At 46.6% G+C, this 18,451-nt stretch overlaps 1 protein-coding gene across 2 annotated transcripts in view; it reads left to right on the forward strand.

Moving 5' to 3' along the window:
- The window catches only part of Sfxn5 (sideroflexin 5), a 120,232-nt gene that overhangs the window by 16,287 nt on the left and 85,494 nt on the right, over positions 1-18,451 (forward strand). For both annotated transcript variants that reach the window (XM_032906201.1, XM_032906200.1), the window contains exon 3: positions 17,579-17,656. In XM_032906201.1, coding sequence (XP_032762092.1) covers positions 17,579-17,656 — 78 coding nt within the window. The remainder of the gene's footprint in view (positions 1-17,578; positions 17,657-18,451) is intronic.

The following is an 18,451-nucleotide window of genomic DNA, read 5'->3' on the forward strand; positions in this document are numbered from 1 at the left end:
AGTTCATTTACCATGGGTGTTCTGGTGCCTGAGGAGGCCAGAAGAAGCTGTCAGAGGCCTTAGAGCTGAAGTTACAGTCGTGAGCTGCCCAATACAGGTGTTCTAAGGATTGAACTTGGGTCCTCTGGAAGAGAAGCAAGGGCTTGTCAGTGCTGAGCCATCTCTCCAGCCCCTTATTTTTATTTCGTGTTACATTTATTTGTTTAATGTGTAGGTATATCAAGAGATGTGAGCTATGGTGCCAGTTACGAGAACTGGTTCTCTCCTGCCCTGTGGGGTTCTGGGGAATCGAACTCAGTTCATCATGCTTGTTAGTGCCTTTACTCACTGAGCTGTCTCACCAGCCCTGTATTTTTAAACGGATACACAACACACATATCTTTGCAGTTTCACGTCTTGATTCTGTACTCATGTCTCTGCCATGTTCATAGCAGAGTAAATATCTTGATCCCTCTCAAACATTTGCCATACCTTTGTGGTGACTACAAATGTTTCACATCCTACAGCTTATCCGAATCACAAAGACCTGCCCCATTACACATCCCATTCTACAGATGGAGAGTAGAAAGTCGAGGCTCATTGTGCACACAGTGCTGCCCTGGGGTGGAATGAGAGCAGCCACCCTTGCCTGCAGAATTGGTGCTCAACGGGTTTGCATTCCTGTTAAAAAATCTGAGTTTCAGAACTTGGCCAAGATCGCTCAGCCAGCAGCAGACCTGAGCTCCAACCCTGAATGTCCTGCTCCCTGAAGCTCCTTACTGAGCCTCAGAGGCAGCCTCCTGACTGCCAGAACTGCCCTGTACCTGTCTGTCTGTCAGTGATCCATAGGCCTCGGGATGGACTTGCTCTCAAGCCGTTTCTTCAGATTTTTCCTTTATTGCTATTGTTTGTTTGTGGGTTTGGTTTTTTGGAATGGGCTCTTGCTGTGTAGCTGTGACTGTCCTGGAACTCATTAGCCCAAGCTAAGCTTCAAACTCACAATCTTCCTGGCTAGGTCTAAAGCTTACATTTGTATATCACTAACCCAAAGGCATGATGGGAGAAAGTACAAGGCTTTTTGGGTACATGGACTTTAAACCACCCCTAGAGTACGTGGGTGGCACCCTAGAACATGAAGTATGGGATTACTCTGGTATGTGTTTCCTACCACACCTCAGCCAGAACATAAGGCCTGGACATTTTGCTTCCTAACTTTACTGGCCCCAGTGCCCGACCATCTCTAAGAGGCCAAGTCTGCTGAACACCTAGACTTTGGATCCTCCATAATGGAGTAACTACATAAAATTCGGAAGAGCACCAAACTTGAAAACTACTTTTTGAGCCCAGTAATATTTCATTCCAGAAAGTTCTAGAACTGTTCAAAACCAGATACAATTCTCGTTTTGAAATTCTGACAGAAATGCCACTTGCTTGTACGGATTAAATGGAGGCTGGTGCTTAACTTAAGGCTGGAGATCTGATGCTGGCCTTGGAGGTCTGATGGGGGGACAGATGGATTTGGGAGGCCCTTCAGAGCTCCTCAGATTCCTGAGCAGGGAGATTGGAATAGAGGAGGTGCTGCAGGACCGGATGCTAGGAACTCACCCCTCTCCCCCAAGGACACCCTCGTCTCTCCTGTTCCACATTTCATTTACTCTTGACTTTGTCTTCTACATCTTGTTTCAAATCTTTGCTTTTTGTTGTTGTTGTTGTTACTCATTTTTATTTTTTATTTTAATTTAATTAATTAATTAATTATTTTTTTAATATAAAACAGGGTCTTACTCTTTAGGCTGACCTGGAACTCACTAGGTAACTCAAGCTGGCCTTGAACTCGCTGTAATCCTTCTGCCTCTGCTCCACAAGTGCAGGGATTACAGGCGTGCGCTACCAGGCCTAGCATTTGAAAGACCACAACTTCTTTATATAATACCAACCCATGATGGGCCGGCTACTTAATATTAATTAATAATAATCAAACCTTATGCCTCCCTTTCCCATTAGCAGTTAAAATGTCGAAGCTCACTAATTAGAAATTAACCCAGGCAACAGCAACTTTCAGACATTGTTCAGCTCACACATGCCCCCTTCAGCATACATAGACGTATGATGGTCTTCCAGGCCTTTCTCTTCACTGCCATACAGGAGTTGAGAATTGTTTCTAGGAGCAACGGGGGCCTCTTGGGTAGTTTGTATTCTCAAAAACTCATGATTCCCTCAAAGTCTGTAAGCGTCCCACATGGACCTCCAGGCCAGCAAGGCAGCAGTCTCAGCCCTCACCAGAAACAAAGGTACTGAGAAGAAAGAGTCTCTGACCTTAGAGCTGTGCTGAGCTGTGGGACACATGGCACGCCAGCCCCCTCAGCTACCCCGCTCCTCCCCCTCATACTGGGACTCGTGGCTACGGCACCCTTCTTTACTCTCAGGCCTGTGGCCGGTGTGCTGGAAGGCAGTGGAGTGGTGACTGCTTGGCTGGAGATCTGAGGGCAGGGAGGACAGTAAGGGACACGAGGAGGTGGCAGTGTAAGCTGGAGATCCCCAGAGAGGGATGATCGCGGGCAGCCCCAGATCTGAGGCGACCGTGGAGTCTGCGGATAGAAGCGTCTTCAGAAGGTTTTGCAGCTGCTGGTTTGCAATTTATAACCGGCCAAGCTTTAAAAAGATCCCAACCCTTGTATGTGTAATGAGGCAGAGGCAATTTTATCCGCCGTAATTTCTCTTAGGAAGAAGGCTGTCTTTGTTCTCAGAATGCCTTGAACGAGCTTCAGAGGAGGAGGAGGAGGCTGTGCTGTGCTTGACAGCGGGGAAAGAATTGTGCCTTTTGATTCTAAAAGAGGAGAGGGGGGAGAAGGAAGAAGAGGAGCAAATGGTGGGAAGGGGAACAGGAAGACAGGTGAGCTGGAAGATTGGCATGTCAGGTGCAGAGAGATGAGGGCGGGCTCTGCTGAGCTCACTCCTTGCTGGAGAAAGTTGTAAGGAATCCTTGGCACAGTCAATATGGGTCAGGAAACTGCTGCGAGGAGATTTGGGAGCTTGGAGGACCAAGTCTCCTGTCCAGGGTACTGTGTGCAGCATCTAGCTCAGCAAAGGAGGCTTTCAGAGACCCACGAGAGATGGCACACCCTTCCAGGGAGGCTCTGAAGGCAAGGCTGTGTGCTACATGACACCCTTTTGTTTGTTTGTTGTTTTGTTTTTGAGGGGAAGGGGAGGCAGACAAGGTCTTACATTCTAGGCCAGGTTAGCTTGGAGCTCACTATATTGCTCAGGCTGCCCTCAAAACTCACAAATGTAGCTGACGCCACCCTTAAACTCCTAAATTCCTGCATCGGGTTCCAGCGTTCTAAGACTGCAGACAGGTCTCTTCCCTGATCCATTGTTGTCTTGTTGTTTTGAGACAATGTCTTACAATGTCACCTTAGCTGACTTGGAACTCACCATGATGACCAGGATGGCCTTGAACTCACAGAGATCCACCTGCTTCTGCCTCCTGAGTGCTAATATTGAAGTTCTGTACCACCACACCTGGTTTATATTCCTATTTATTTTATTTTATTTTTTTAAAGACAGCCTCTCACCTTGTAGCCTAGGCTATCTTGGAACTCATTATGTAGCCCAGGCTGGCCTTGAAAACATGATGATCCTCTTGCCTTTGCCTCCCAACATGAGACAACACACCGAGGTCCAAGTTCATCCTAATTTTATCTGAAAGTGGCATGAGTTGGTTATTTAAAGGTTAACAAATTATGATCCTGAAAACAGAATACAAGCTGAAATAGTATGGCGTGTGTGCGTGTGTGAGTGTGTGCGTGTGTGTGAGTGTGTGTGTGTGTGTGTGTGTGTGTGTGTGTGTGTGTCCTACAGAGGCCAGAGCTGGAAATCGGATCCTATGGAACTGGATATACAGACAATTGTAAGCCACCATGTATGTGCTGTGAATTGAACCAGGGTCCTCTGGAAGAGAAGCAAATGCTCTTAACTGCTGAGCCATCTCTCAGCCTCAGAAATATTAATAACATCCACTCAGTAGTAATATCAATTTAGTAATTCAGAGCTATGTTGAGTGTGTTGTAGGTTATAATAAATGACTGTAGATGTGAGAATGGGGTGGTGGCCAAGCCTGCAGTCCCAGCACTTAGGAAGGGGAAGGAGAAGGATCAGGAATCCAATCTTGTCTCAAGTACATGAATTTCTGTTAAAAACAAACTTTGGTGCTGCAGAAGTGGCTCAATGCTTTTCCAGAGGTCCCAAATTCAACTGAGCAGTTCACAGCTGCCTGTAACTCCAGCTCCAGGCGTCCAGTGCTCTCTTCTGATCTCTGTGACACCAATACACACACATGCACACACATACGTGCGTATACACAAATAAGAATAAAAGTTTAAATACAAAACAAACGACCCCAAGTCACTACTTGTCAACGAGGGTGCTGAGGGTACCTGGGAGAATGGGGGACAAGAGACGTGAAGAAGGATGCCAAGACAAGAGTCTGATCAAGGTGACAGTTTTATTTTTTTCCAAGACTGAATTTATACCATAACAGGGTAACAGACAGAGTGGGGAAGTGTGAAACATTTACTCAGGCCAAGGACACAGTATTCGTGTGGTCAGGGAATCAGCTGATGTTGACAGGATGTCAGAAAGGTCACAGGTTTGTCATATCTATTAGTCAGCAGGATGTTGGTTTTTCAGAAAGGTTACAGGTCATATTATTGGGTATCTTGATGTCAGATGTATTTCTCAGCAAGGTCACAACTTTATCATATTATTATTCATCCTGACCACCAGATTGGTATTAGTCTTCTGCAGCTGGCTGGGGATTTTCCATGAACCCAGTCATACTTAATTCTCTGCAAGGTTCTTTTTTTTTTTTTTTTTTTTTTTGGAGCTGAGGACTGAACCCAGGGCCTTGTGCTTGCTAGGCAAGCGCTCTACCACTGAGCTAAATCCCCAACCCCAGTCATACTTAATTCTTACCATAATAATAACATCAATAATGGAAGGTTTCAAGGGCATCACTCCCAACAACCACTGGTATTGGGACCTGGGGCTGTCACTGTGGGAGCAGGGAGATTAGAGAAAGAGCCTGAGGTATTGCATTTGACCCAGGGACATCAGTGTGAAGCCAAGACTTCACACCATGTGCGCACACATACAGGCCTAGTACATTTCCAAGTTTTCTGGTTTTGCTCAGTGAAAGGACTGAGATGTGACACTCTAGTACCTTTGAACACACCAGCATTCAGGCCCTGGGTTCTAAATGCTGTTACACAAGACAGACAGAGGGCTCACTGGGAGACGGCAAATCCGGGTTTGAGGCAGGGAAAGTCACTGTGGGAAGTGAGAGGCCGCTGTGGAACTGAGGGATTCACACACAGTACCTGGCTTGGAGAAACACCCCTGGCCATGTTTGGACACATTTGGCACTGAGAAGATAGGTGGATGGACTCTAATACCTTGCACAGGGAGAAAACAAGTGTGCAGGGGCTGGCCAGGTGCCTCTGCAGCCACAGCACCTGCTGTGCCAGCCTGGTAAACAGTACAATCCCAGGATGCCAAGAAAAAGTGAGAGGGGTGGACCACGTCTATGTAGCTGTAATACGACACTGAACACCAATCTTAGCGTGCACATACAATGATAAATAAAACTACAATGATAAATAAACTACAGGCCTAGTTATACTAAAATGTGGGTTTAGCGGTTCCGGCAGTCGCTGTGAGGCTATCTCACCCAGTATAAATAGCTTCAAGGGGAAAGAGTTGTGTTAGCTCATGGTGTCAGAGGCTTCTTCACTTCATGGTCCATGCCCCCCTCAATTCTGCATCCCTGGTGAGGCTGCAGGAGCACATGGTGGAGGCTGTACACCAGGGGCATCTCCTCTGGGACCCAGCATGACAACTGGTACCTCTCACATCAGAACAGTGTTCCCTGGCTTTGGGAATGCTCTGGACAGAGTCCTCATAGAAATGCTTGAGTGTTTCACTGTCTTCCGGGTCCCTCTGGATGTGATAAAGTCATGGAGCAGCCTGGTGCAACTCCGTTTAGCAGCAGATCTGGGTCAGGTTCACTGGTGGACACCGGTACTGAAGAGTAGAGGTTCTCAGAAACAGGACATTGACTTCCTCTCAAAGTGTCACTGCTGGGGCTGGAGATCTGGCTCAGTTGGTCTGAGGACCTGAGGTTGGGTCCCCAGCACACACATGAGAAGCTGGCTGTGGTGTTCTGTGTCTGTAACCCCAGCAATGGAGAAGAGGGGATCCCTGGTGTTTGCTGTTTATCTACTGTGGCTAGTCCAAGAGCTCCAGGTTCAAAGAGAGGCTCTGTCTTGGAGAAGAAGGTGCAGAGCAATAGAGAAAGACACCAGAAATGACCTCTGACCTACACACACACACACACACACACACACACACACACACACACACACACACATCTTAAACATTCCACTCACATGCACTCACACATACATACACATGTGCAAAAATTCCTAGTGTTAACTTGAGTTTCATTAAAAAACAAACATTTAATTATATTATGAGAAAGAACAAAACTAAAAAATTAAAAATCATAAAAATCATAAGATGAATTCCAAAGGCATTAGAACACTTTCTAGGAATTTTTAAAATGGCCCTAAAACAGACTTTTGCCATTTTGCAGTATGTATTTATGTGAGGTAATGAACTCAGCATTGCTTATAAAGTCAGAATATCTGTCAGCTCTGGAAACTGTTGATGTCTTACACTCTACAATACCAGATACCCAGCCAAGATTTAGAATTGTTATTATCAGTTTTGTTTTTTGGATAGAGTTTCACTATGTGGTTTTGTCTGACCTGGAACTCATTTATGTAGACCAGGTTGACCTAGAACTCACTCTGTAGGCCAGATTGGGCTGGAACTTGCAGCAATCCTCCTACCTCTGCCTCCTGAGTGTTGGCATCACAGATGTGCATGCTATACCTTACTGAGATTTAATTCTTTTGTAAAAATAAACATCTTCATGTAGTGGTGAATTGTTTAAACCATTTTGACTGGGGGTGGTGTCACATGCACACTGCACTTGCCTAAGAGCTCTCTGGATTTTCGAATGAACACACACCCCCCCCCCACACACACACCAGCTAATTTTGATATGCCTTGATGAGCTCAATGGCTCGACACTTCTAAACCTCCCCACTGCTAGCACACACTTCCCTCCGGTATTCCTGGCTTAACACCTTCTAAATCTATATTTTATCTTTGCTGCCTTGTTACCCTCTGGGCAGCCACCCCATAGGGCTGCATTCCCTTTCCACCTGCATCGCTGGATGCTTTCTCTCCTGCAGCTCTTAAATCTGATCCCTCTCCCTCCGAGTAATGGTGATTCCCTCTTCTTCCTCTCCCTCTCAGTCCCTTGCCCTGGAAATTTAAAAGTCCCACCCCTGTCTCCCTGCCCAGTCATTGGCTGAACAGCAAATTTTATTATCAATCGAAACCACCTGGGGGCAGGGACCCTCAGATCTGGAAGTGTGGCTTTGGGAACTGAATTAAGATAAAGCATTAGAGAGGCTGGAGAGATGGCTCAGGGGTTAAGAGCACTGACTGCTCTTCCAGAGGTCCTGAGTTCAATTCCCAGCAACCACATGGTGGCTCACAACCATCTGTAATGGGATCTGATACCCTCTTCTGGTGTGTCTGAAGACAGCTACTGTGTACTCATGTACATAAAATAAATAAATCTTAAAAAAAAAAAGATAAAGCATTAGAACCAATTCCCAACACCTTCTGACATCTCATTAGTATGTAAATTAGTCTTTATTTTTAATGCATGAAAAATTATATGTATCTAAAATTGTTTTAAAACAGATTTCTTTTTAAAATTAGCATGATACACATTTTTTTTTAATATGTGTGGATGTTTTGCCTGCATGCATGTCTGTGTACCACATGTGTGCAGGTGCCTCCAAGACCAGGAGAGGGCGCTGGATCTCCTGGAACTGGAGTTAGGTGACAGATGTGAGTCACTGTGTGGGATCTGGGAACCAAACCTGTGTACTCTTAACCCCTGAGCCATCTCTCCAGCCCCTCTCAGTTTTTTCCTCTTTTAAGACTTATTTATGGGGCTAGGTAAAAATTGCTCACTTTAGTAGCACAAATGCTAAAAATGGAACTGTTCAGAGATTATCGTGACTCCTGCACAAGTATAACTTGTGCAGCATCCTAGTACAAAGAAAGGAAGGCATGATTAGCCACTACATAACAACTTACCACATCGTCATGATCTACAATTTTAAATAGTTTTTTATTATTGGCCTTTTAGATGGATTCAGGTTTGTAAAAGTTGAATTACATTTTAATTTATTGTTTGTGGGGGGGTGGGTGAGGGAGGGAGAGATTGTGTTTATATGCCTCACTGCAAATGTGAGGTCACAGAACAACTTATGGAGTCAGTTCTGTCCTACCATGTGGGGCCTGGGGGATAACTCAGCTGTCAGGCTTGGTGGTAACTGCCTTTCCCTGCTGGGCCACCTCACTGGCCCTCCTCTAATGGGATCTGTAAGGTTAAATGCCCAAGAGGCTGGGAAGATGGCTCACTGTGTAAGCATGAGGACGTGGGCTTGGATTTCCAGAACTCATGTCGAAAGACCGGTGTGGACTGTGTGCCAGCACTGTCAGAGGCAGAGATGGACTCCTGTGGCTTGCTGTCCACCAGTCTAGCTCCTGGTCCAGTGAGAGACTCTGTCTCAAAGGAATAATGGCAAGAGAGTTATAAAGCAGGATACTGATATCTTCATCTGGTCTCTGCACATGCACATACATACACCCACATCCAAACCCACATGTACACTCTCTCTCTCTCTCTCTCTCTCTCTCTCTCTCTCTCTCTCTCTCTCACACACACACACACACACACATACACACACCCCTATCCAACTGCATGTCAAGTTTTTGTCTATTTTGCCGCATTTTTTGTGATCCTACCACACTGAACATGATAGGTGCTGGCTACCAAACCCAGGACTTCTGCAAGAGCAACACATGCTCTTAACTACTGAGCCATCTCAGCAGGCCATACTCTTTTCTTCCTTAATATAATTTAGGTCATAGTTGGTGTGATGGATTGTATATGCTCAGCCCAGGGAGTGGCCCTATTAGAGGATGCGGCCCTGTTGGAGTAGGTGTGGCCTTGTTGGTGTAGGTGTGGCCTTGGAGTGGGTGTGTCACTGAGGGTGTGGGCTTTAAGACCCTCATTCTAGCTGCCTGGAAGTCAGTGTTCTGCTGACAGCCTTCAGATGAAGATGTAGAACTTTCACCTCTACCTGCAGGCCTGGATGCTGCCATGCTCCCATCTTGATGATAATGGACCGAACCTCCGAATCTGTAATCCAGCCCCAATTAAATGTCTTTTTATAACAATTGCTTTGGTCATGGTGTCTGCTCACAGCAGTAAAACCCTAACTAAGAGAGTTGGTTTTTCAAAGCTTTTAGGCATATGGCCATTGGTTTCCTACAGGGTATACCACCAGTCCTCCAGCAGAATGTACCAACTTAGTTCCTTGGTCCTTTGATGACTGAGGGTCAGCTTTGGGGAAAACTGTATGTCCTTGGTTCTTTCTCCCTTTGGCCTTGGAGAACATGGCTCATAGCCAGTGGGGGACAAGGACTTAGCTAACCAAGTTTAGCCTGCTCTCCTCGGATGGTAGAAGAAAGGGTTTAGGATGGTGACCAAATTATCTTTAATTACCAACTTGACATAGCCCAGAGCAATCATTCTCAACCTGTGTCACAACCCCCATGGAGGCTGCATATCAAATATCCTGCATATTAGATATTTACATCATTCTTCACAGTAGCAAAATTATAGTTATGAAGTAGCAATGAAATAATTTTATGAGGGGTTGGGGATTTAGCTCAGTGGTAGAGCACTTGCCTAGCAAGTGCAAGGCCCTGGGTTCGGTCCCCAGCTCCAAAAAAAAAGAAAAAAAAAATTTTATGGTTGGGGTTACCACTCCACAAGGAACTGTATTAAAGGGTTGCAGTAGCAACCCTTAGGAAGGTTGAGAGCCGCTGTCCTAGGGTCATATGAAAGAAAAGCCTTGTTTGTAGAATGCCTAGATTATGTTGGCATATGGGCATGTCTGTGAGGAACTGTCTTAATTGATGTAGGAGGGCCGGGTCCACTGTGGGTAGCACTTTCCCTAGGTAGGTGTTCATGGGCTGTATATTAATGCTAGCTCAGCATTGGCCTGTTAGTGAGTAAGCCAGAGATTAAGCCAACAAGCAGTATCCCTCTGTGTTCTCTGCCTTTGGGTTCCTGCCTTGACTTCCCTCTGTGATAGATGGTGACATGGAAATGAAGCCAAATGAATCCTTCCATTTCTACTTTGCCTTTGTTCAGCGCGTTTGTAACAGCAACATAAAGGAAACTGGAACATGACAAGGGAAGGCTGTGGACTGCTTGCAGCACTGTGACCCCGAGCTCCTCTGCTTGAATTTCTTAGCAGACACAAGGCCAGCCCTGAGATAAGCATCAGCATAGAATAGTCAAGGCAGGAGGTGCTGAGCCTCAGGCTTCCCTGGCAGCTGTGAGACTTACTGCCTATTAGTTCCCCATCCCAGTCTCTCCTGCTTAGCCTTCCTGGTCTGCCTGGCACATCCTATGTACCCATTGTTTGGGCTCTTTTTTTTTTTTTTTTTATTGTATATGAATGTATGTGTGAGTAGAGGTCAGAAGACTTTCGGGACTCAGTCCTCTTCATCCACCATGTGGCTTCTGTTAACTAAGGTTACCAGACCTGGTTTCAAGTACCTTTACCTAATGAACCATCCCACGGGCCCTGGGTTCAGTTTTAAATGGTGTAAAAAGGGCCTCTTTCCTTCTCTCTCTTCCTCTCTTCTCCCTTTCTCTGCCTTTTCTCTTTTTTCTCCTCCCCCTCCTTATATTCCCTCCCTTTTCTTCCTCTCCGTCCCCTCCTTTTCCCTCCCTCCCCCTTCTTCTCTACTCTCTTATCTCCCCTCTCCTCCCATCCTCTCCCTCTGCCTTCCTCTCTCTTCTCCCTCTCCTCAGCTCTCCACCAGATGTTCCTGCTGCCATCTTGTGTTATCCATACTGAAGAGTAGATAGTAAATTATATATTTGATTCCTTCTGGCACTCCTGCTTAGCTGCACAGGGTGTATTAATCCAGGTTCTCTAGAGAAATGGAGCTACAGGAGGAATATATATTATATAAGTGGGATTTAACTACAGTGCCTTACAGTCAGGCAGTGGTCTAACTCTTGCAACAATGGCTGTCTCCCAGTAGAAAGTCTAAGAATCCAATAGTTGTTTGGTCTACAAGGCTGGGTGTCTCAGTGTGTACTACGACCTGAAGAAGCAGGCTCTGATGCCAGCGAAGGCATGAACTCGCCACAAGTGCTTCTCCTGTGCCCTGTATACAGATTGCCACCGGAAGGTGTGGTCCAGGTTTAATGTGGGCCTTCCACCTCAAAGGATCTGGATTTAGGGTGGGTCTTCTTGACTGGAATGATCCAATCAAGAAGAATCCCCCACAGGGACACCCTGCAGCTCGGGTTAAGTCCAGATGTGGTCAAGCTGATGGTGAAGATGCCATCCCAGAGGTTTTGAGAAATTTGTACTGTATTTGGAAATGGGTTATGGTTCCAGGAAAGATTATTTTGGATCTCTGGGTTTGAAGTCAGCCTGGTCTACATAGTTTATGACAACCAGGGTTATGCAGAGAGACCCTGTCCAAAAAAAAAAAACAAAAAACAAAAAACTTTTATTCTTTGAAAATTTCATACATTCATCCAATTTTGGTCATATTCACCCCAACTCCTCCTCTTAACTCCTCTCAGATCTACTCCCACACTCCCCCAGCTTCATGCTCTGTCTTAGTCACTGTTCTATTCCTGTGACGAGATCTCATGACAAGGCAACTCTTACAAGGAAAGCATTTATGGGGCTGGCCTACAGTCCCAGAGGTTTAGTACCTTATCATCATGATGGGGAGCATGGTGGCATGCAGGTGTGGTGTTGGGACAATAGCTGAGAACTTTACATCTTGATCCACAGGCAAAGAGAGGCACCGGGTCTCACGTGGGCTCTTGGAACCTCAAAGCCTACTCCCAAGGATAGACCTCCTCCAAAAAAGTCAACACCCCTAAGCTTTACAAAGAGTTCACAAATCCAGCACTAAGCCCGCAAATATACACGTCCCATTCATTCAAACTACCCCACTATATATCACTTAAAAATATAACCCACTATTACAATCTGTGCTGGTCTGATACTCACCGGCATGTGGTCAGCTACCGGAGCACCGTCAACTTACAGAGGCTACACCCTTGAAGAAAACGGGCTCTCCCTTTACCAGACGCCATCATCTATCAATAACTCCTTTGCTAGGGGTTGGGGCTCATCAATTCATGAGCCACCTCCATGTTGGAATGTTAATTAGCTTGGTCTTGTACAGGTCTTGTGAAAGCAATTGTAATTGCTGTGAGCTCACAAACGCAGTGGCTGTCGTGTCAAGAAGACGCTCTTTTGTCTCCTCCCCGTCCCTCTTCAGTGATAGGGCTGAGCCTTGGGGCTGGGGGTTGATATTGGTGTCCCAGTTATGGCTGAGACACTTCGTCTCTGCCCTTAGACCGAAAAGTCTCGGATGAAGTCTGAGGGCTGCACTAATGTACAGGTAGAGATGGGAATTTAGAAAATGGCTCGATACTGTGTCTACATCCATGAAGCCTGTACGCTCCCCAGCCCTCTGATCTAGGCCACGTTTACAGTGCCAGACATGGTTTTCCTCCTGTGGAATGGCTCTCCACTCTAACCAGAAAGCGCTTGGTTACCCCCATAACATCCACGCCACTGCTGCACCCATAGGCAAGTCCTGCCATATTGGTTGCTAGTGTAGTTCCTCACTAAGTAAAGCTGGTGATGACTCTTCTCTCCCAGTAGCCTGTGTGTCACCTTCTGTGCTATGAGGGCTAGCCAGTAGGAAGGGTGCTTTGTGATTAGTCAGTACCTGATTTCTCCCTGTCCTGTGACCTGTGTGGTTCCTTCTTCTAGAATACTGTCTTACCATCCAGTTCTGGTGGTCAACCAAGAGCAATGGTAGTAACCTGAGTTGTTTTTTGGGGGGGGTTGTCTCTGGGACACCTCTTGTTTATTTTTTGATATTGAGTCTCATGTAGCGCAGGATAGCGTCGAACTCACTATGTAGCTGGGCTTAGCCTTGGATTCCCAATTCTGCTGCTTTCACCTCTGGAGTAAGGGCTTATAGATGTGCACCACCTCCCCACCTCCCACGTCCCTTTTTATATCCTTATTTCCCATGACTCTCTGCCTCTGACCCAGCTCCCCCAATCTCCAGGCCCGTACTTTTGCTTCCTACTCATCTCTGCTTAGGGCTTTCTAGCAGGACCGGGGGACAAGCGCTGTTCTCGCCAATCGTCTGCTGCTAACGCCTGCCTCCCGGTACATGTGTTTGCAGAGGGCCTCTAGAGACCGTACCCTGTGGAATATGGAGAGAGGCTCATAGTACCTCTTGAGGCTGGCTGTAGGCAGGTGGGCTGGTGATGGGAGCTGGGAAGCAGCATGGTTGGCCAATCTGCTCCTTGTCTGGGACTTCAGGCAGGGGCCACAGCCTAGCAGCCTCCTCAGAGCCAGCTGGGCCCCTCCAAGTTTTCATATTCAGCGGCTGGCTGCTTGTTTGTTCCTGGTTGAAAAGACTTCCTGCCAAGCTCACCCAGCACTGACCTCCCAGCACTCCCCCTCCTCAAGGGCCTTCCGCCAAGCACCATAATACAGTGGCTGGAGAGGAGGCTATAGCAGGGAGACATTTCTTCCGAGCTCAAAGCCTCCCTAGTGTAACCAGCTTATGTGGCCTCTCTACACAGGTGGCTGGGGCCTTGTCCATCCCACAGGACCTTTGAGCAAGACTTAGGTCAACCCCATCGTACAGGCCCAGAGTTAAAACGTCCCTTCTAGCTTTCTCCGCACTGGGCCCTCAGGCCTGTCTGCAGGAACTTTGGCTCTCCGTCCTCCTTACTCTCTTTGCCAAGCTCAGGGCTTTATTGGAACTGATTCTTTTGGCTTGGGGCTGCCTTTGATGACTGTGTCAAATGAGATGGAACCTGGCCAGGTTGTTATAGGAACTCAGGAGAATCCCTGGGGTGGGAGAGATAATGAGAATCCAGGGCCTTTTACTGCATGTCGCTAGAAAGTAAAGCATGCATTGTCCGGGTCCTGAGAGGCTCAGGCAGCAGGAAGAAGCCACTCAGCCTTGGGGGACCTGAGCTTCTCTAGGAGTTTTTGGGGTGCTTGGGGTCCGGGGTGCCTGGCAAAGGTTTAATGAAACTTAGTTCAAGTGCTAAATCCTGCACTAAATCCTTATGCTGCCTAAGAGAATTGAAACAACTGTGGTCCAGTTTGACTGAGACACAAGGCCAGTTGTGTGCACCTGCTGTCTGAGCACTTGGAAAGTTGAGGCAGGAGGACAGTCCACAAGTTAGAGGCCAGCTACATGGTGAAATCTAGGGTAACCTGGGCTACAAAGTGAAGCCCTACCCCCAAAACAAACAAACAAACACAAAAAGGAAGGAAAGAAAAATATTCAGAGTCTAGAAGAAAAGCCAAGCTTTTGCTGTGTGGTGAACGGTGTCTGGGAATGAGTTTTTATGTTTTCATGTTTTTCTGCTTCTTTTGTGAGCTGCCATGTGGATGCTGGGAATTGAACCCGGGTCCTCGGGAAGAAGCAGTCAGTGCTCTTACCTGCCGAGCCATTTTCCAGTCTCCTTTCCTACTTCTTTTGATGTCTTCATTTCCCATTTTTTTCTTCTTTCAGCCTCAAACTTGTTGAGATCCTCCTGCTTCGGCTTCCTGGGCGCTCTGATTTCAAGCGTGTACCGCAGTATTCAGTTTCTTTGTTGGTTTAAAAAATTTTAAGGGGTTGGGGATTTAGCTCAGTGGTAGAGCGCTTGCCTAGCAAGCACAAGGCCCTGGGTTCGGTCCCCAGCTCCGAAAAAAAGAAAAAAAAAATTTTTTTTAAATGTGTGTGGGAGTTTGTGCGTGTGAGTGCAGTGCTCGTGGAGGCCAGAAGAGGGCGTCAGATCCTGGTATTGGAATTACAAGTGTTTGTGAGCCTTCTGACATGGCTGCTGGGAATCACACTTGGGTCCTCTGTAAAAGCAGTATGTTTGCTTAAGCACAGAACCATCTTTGTTTTATGAAGCAGGGTCTTATTCTGTAGCCCAGGCTGGTCTTTGCTCACTGTGTGGCCCAGGCTGGCCTTGAGGTCCTCATCCTCCTTCCTCTGCCTCCCATGTGCTAGGATTCCAAGTGTGTCCGTCATGTGTTGCTCTGGCTGCTGTGTTCTGTAAACATCATAAATTGTTTACATGGTTGGAGGAGAGGGGAGCAGGCAGGTAGGGAAGGAAGCAAAGAATCCATTTTGGAAACGGACAGACTCAGGAAATGTGGTGGGTGAGTGTGTGCTGCCTCCGATGAGTGCCCTGAGGCTTGCTGCTCTTGCCCTGGGTCCTTCCTGAGCTGACCGAGTTTCCTTACAGTATGGGGGCTGCTCCTAAGACAGGGGCCATCTTGAGAGCAAAGTGAAAGAAAGTTCAAGACTTTATGATCTAGCCTCAGGTCAGACCTCCTCACATTGACCACCCTCTAGGTGTCAAGACAGTCAGGAAACCCCTCGGTAATCAAGGCGAGGGCACTGTGGTGGTTTGAATAGGTCAGGCCCCCATAGACTCATGTGTTTTAGTGCATGGCTCAGAGAGTGGCACTATTAGGAGGTGTGGCCTTGTTGGAGTAAATGTGTCACTAAGGGGATGTGGCTTTTACACTCAGGCTCTGTCTAGTATGGAATGCCAGTCTCCTCCTGGCTGGCTTTGGATTAAAACGTCTTGGCTCCTCCAGCACCATATCTGCCTGCATGCTGCTATGATGATGATGGACTAAACCTCTGAAAATGTAAACCAGCCATTATTAAACGTCTTCCTTTATAAGAGTTCCTTCCCAACAATGAAACCCTAACCCAGCCACTTAGACTTGGATATGGAATGGATGTAGAAACATTCTAGAAGACTCTGGGAGATTTGGATACGGGGTGACTATCTTTAGAAGGTCCATTTGCCAGCAAGAGTCACCTGTGTTGTAAGGTCGTCATAGTTTTCTAGCCCCCTCCCCCCACATTGATCTTGTATGACATGGGCTGCTCTTGAACTTCCTGTGTTACCAAGGTCGTGCAACTCCATCTTCTGGTGGACCTGCCTCCACCTCAGCGGTGCTAGGATTACAGACGTACACCGCCCTTCTTTCAGTTATATAATCTCCCTCCCTCCCTCCCTCCCTCCTTCCTTTCCTCCTTTCCTCTCTCTTTCTGCTTGGTTTCTTGTGTGGCCCAGGCTGCCTTCAGACTCACTATGTCATCAAGCTGGCTTGAACTCCTGATCCTTCTGGTTCCACCTCACAAGTGCTGGTATTGGAGTATGCTACCACCTAGGAAGTAAATTATCATCTCTCTCTCAGCGCTGTCCTTCCCCCTCCCCTGCCCTCCTTCAGGGATCTGTGTAGCCCTCGCTGTCTGGAACTCACTATGCAGACCGGGCTAGCTATAAACTCACAGAGATCTGCTGGGATTTAAAAGTATGTCATAGCACCTGGCTTGTTTGCCTCTCTTTGAGACAGAGTCTCACTGTTTAGTGTATGCCGGCTTGGAACAGTGTGTGGTCCCAACCAGCTGGAAGTCAGGGTTCCTCTGCCTCTGTCTCTAATGCTGGTACTGCAGGCAGACACCACCACTCCTGGAAAGTTATTGTGTGGTGTTTTATTGAGCTCGTATAATCCAGTTTACTTATCTACACTCCCATCAGTTAGCTGTAATCTTAGCCATGTTTGAGAGCTGTTGTAAACGTCTTTATTCAAGTCTCTTGGTGAATGAAGGCTGCCTTCTACACTGTTCTTTGTCAAAAATTGAAATTTAACCCTCTTTTCCTCATCTCTCTCTGTCAAGTATTGTAGCCATAAGTACTTGAGTAGGTAAATCTGTTAGTATTTTTTAAAAAAAATTACTAAATTACTTACTCTGTGTGTGTGTGTGTGTGCGTGTGTGTGTAGGCCAGAGGTCAACCTCAGATGTGGTTCCCCAGGTGCTGTTGACCTTTTTGTTTTTGAGGTCTTTCACTGGCCTGGAGCTCACCAAGCAGGCTATGCTGTCTACCCAGCAAGCCCCAGGAGTTCCTGTTTCATCCCAAGCGCTGGGATTCTAAGTATGCACTACCTCATGTTTGTGTTTTAGTGTATTCCAGGGGTTTGAACCCAGGTCCTTGTACTTGCATGCAAGCACTTTACTGACTAAATCATCTTCTGATTTTTACTTCAGTTTCTGGTTGGGCTGGCCTGATCTGTTGTTTATCATACCACTGCTATTGAACCAGGTCTCTGTGGAAGGACATTTAGGCAGGACCCTTCCTACTGTCTCGTGTGCATTCTGAGGGCTGTGGCCATGCACTGTGAACACTCACTCTGGCTGATGCTGAGGTAGTCTCACGAAGGAAGAACTTCCTGAAGTACTGGTCTCATGCCACACAGTGTCTCTTTTCCTTCCTCCACAGAAACGTCTCAGAGAGGCTGTGCAACTGCTGGAGGATTACAAGCATGGCACGCTACGCCCAGGAGTTACCAATGAACAGGTACTTCTGCCAGGGGGTGGGCAGAGGCAGGGGAGATGATTCCAGAATCTCGTCGCTATTGTGCCAAAGTTTTTCTTTTTGTTCAAAAACTTTATTTCAAAACTTTATTCCATATTTTTCAAAGAAATATTTACACATAGTTAAAAAAGGCATAATAATAATAATAATAATAGTAATAATAACATTGTGTTGTCCCTCACCAGGCCTATTACTGGTCACCAGAAGAAGCTCCTTTTAGTGGAATCTCAGCTGTAAATCTGTATTTCATGGGTAAATCTGTACTCGTTCATCTGAACTGCCATTCTCAGCTATCTGGCACTGTAGGTCTCTTATCACCCACGTCTGTAAAGATATATCTTCCTTCTAGTCCACCCCCTCCTCAAGTATTAATCATGGTTTTGAGATCTGCATGTCAGCTGCTTATATAGCTCCAGTTATTAAATAAGTCACCGACCAGTCGAGTTGTTTGTATTATGGCTGTTCTTTGTCTTTTTCAACTTTATGTTTTATCTGGAGTTATTCATTGCCTATGTTTTTCACTAGTAAGCTTTGTTCCACTTCTCACTCTTGCTGCATTTCCTACATTCCGTATTCCAGTGCCTCCTTTAACTTGGGAGTCCCCTGCCTCCCACTGCCAGTTTCCCTTTCCTTCAGCCAGCCAGTCTTTCTTTGTGTATCCTGTAGTTTTAGTAAAATCCCCTGAACAGGATGGATAAGAAGGTTTAAATGTTTGGAGTGCTTTGTTACTGTAGTTCTTGAGATAGGGTCTCACTATGCAGCCTTGGCTGACCCGAA

This window comes from Rattus rattus, chromosome 6 (assembly GCF_011064425.1).
Source record: "Rattus rattus isolate New Zealand chromosome 6, Rrattus_CSIRO_v1, whole genome shotgun sequence".
NCBI classification, from domain to species: Eukaryota; Metazoa; Chordata; class Mammalia; order Rodentia; family Muridae; genus Rattus; species Rattus rattus.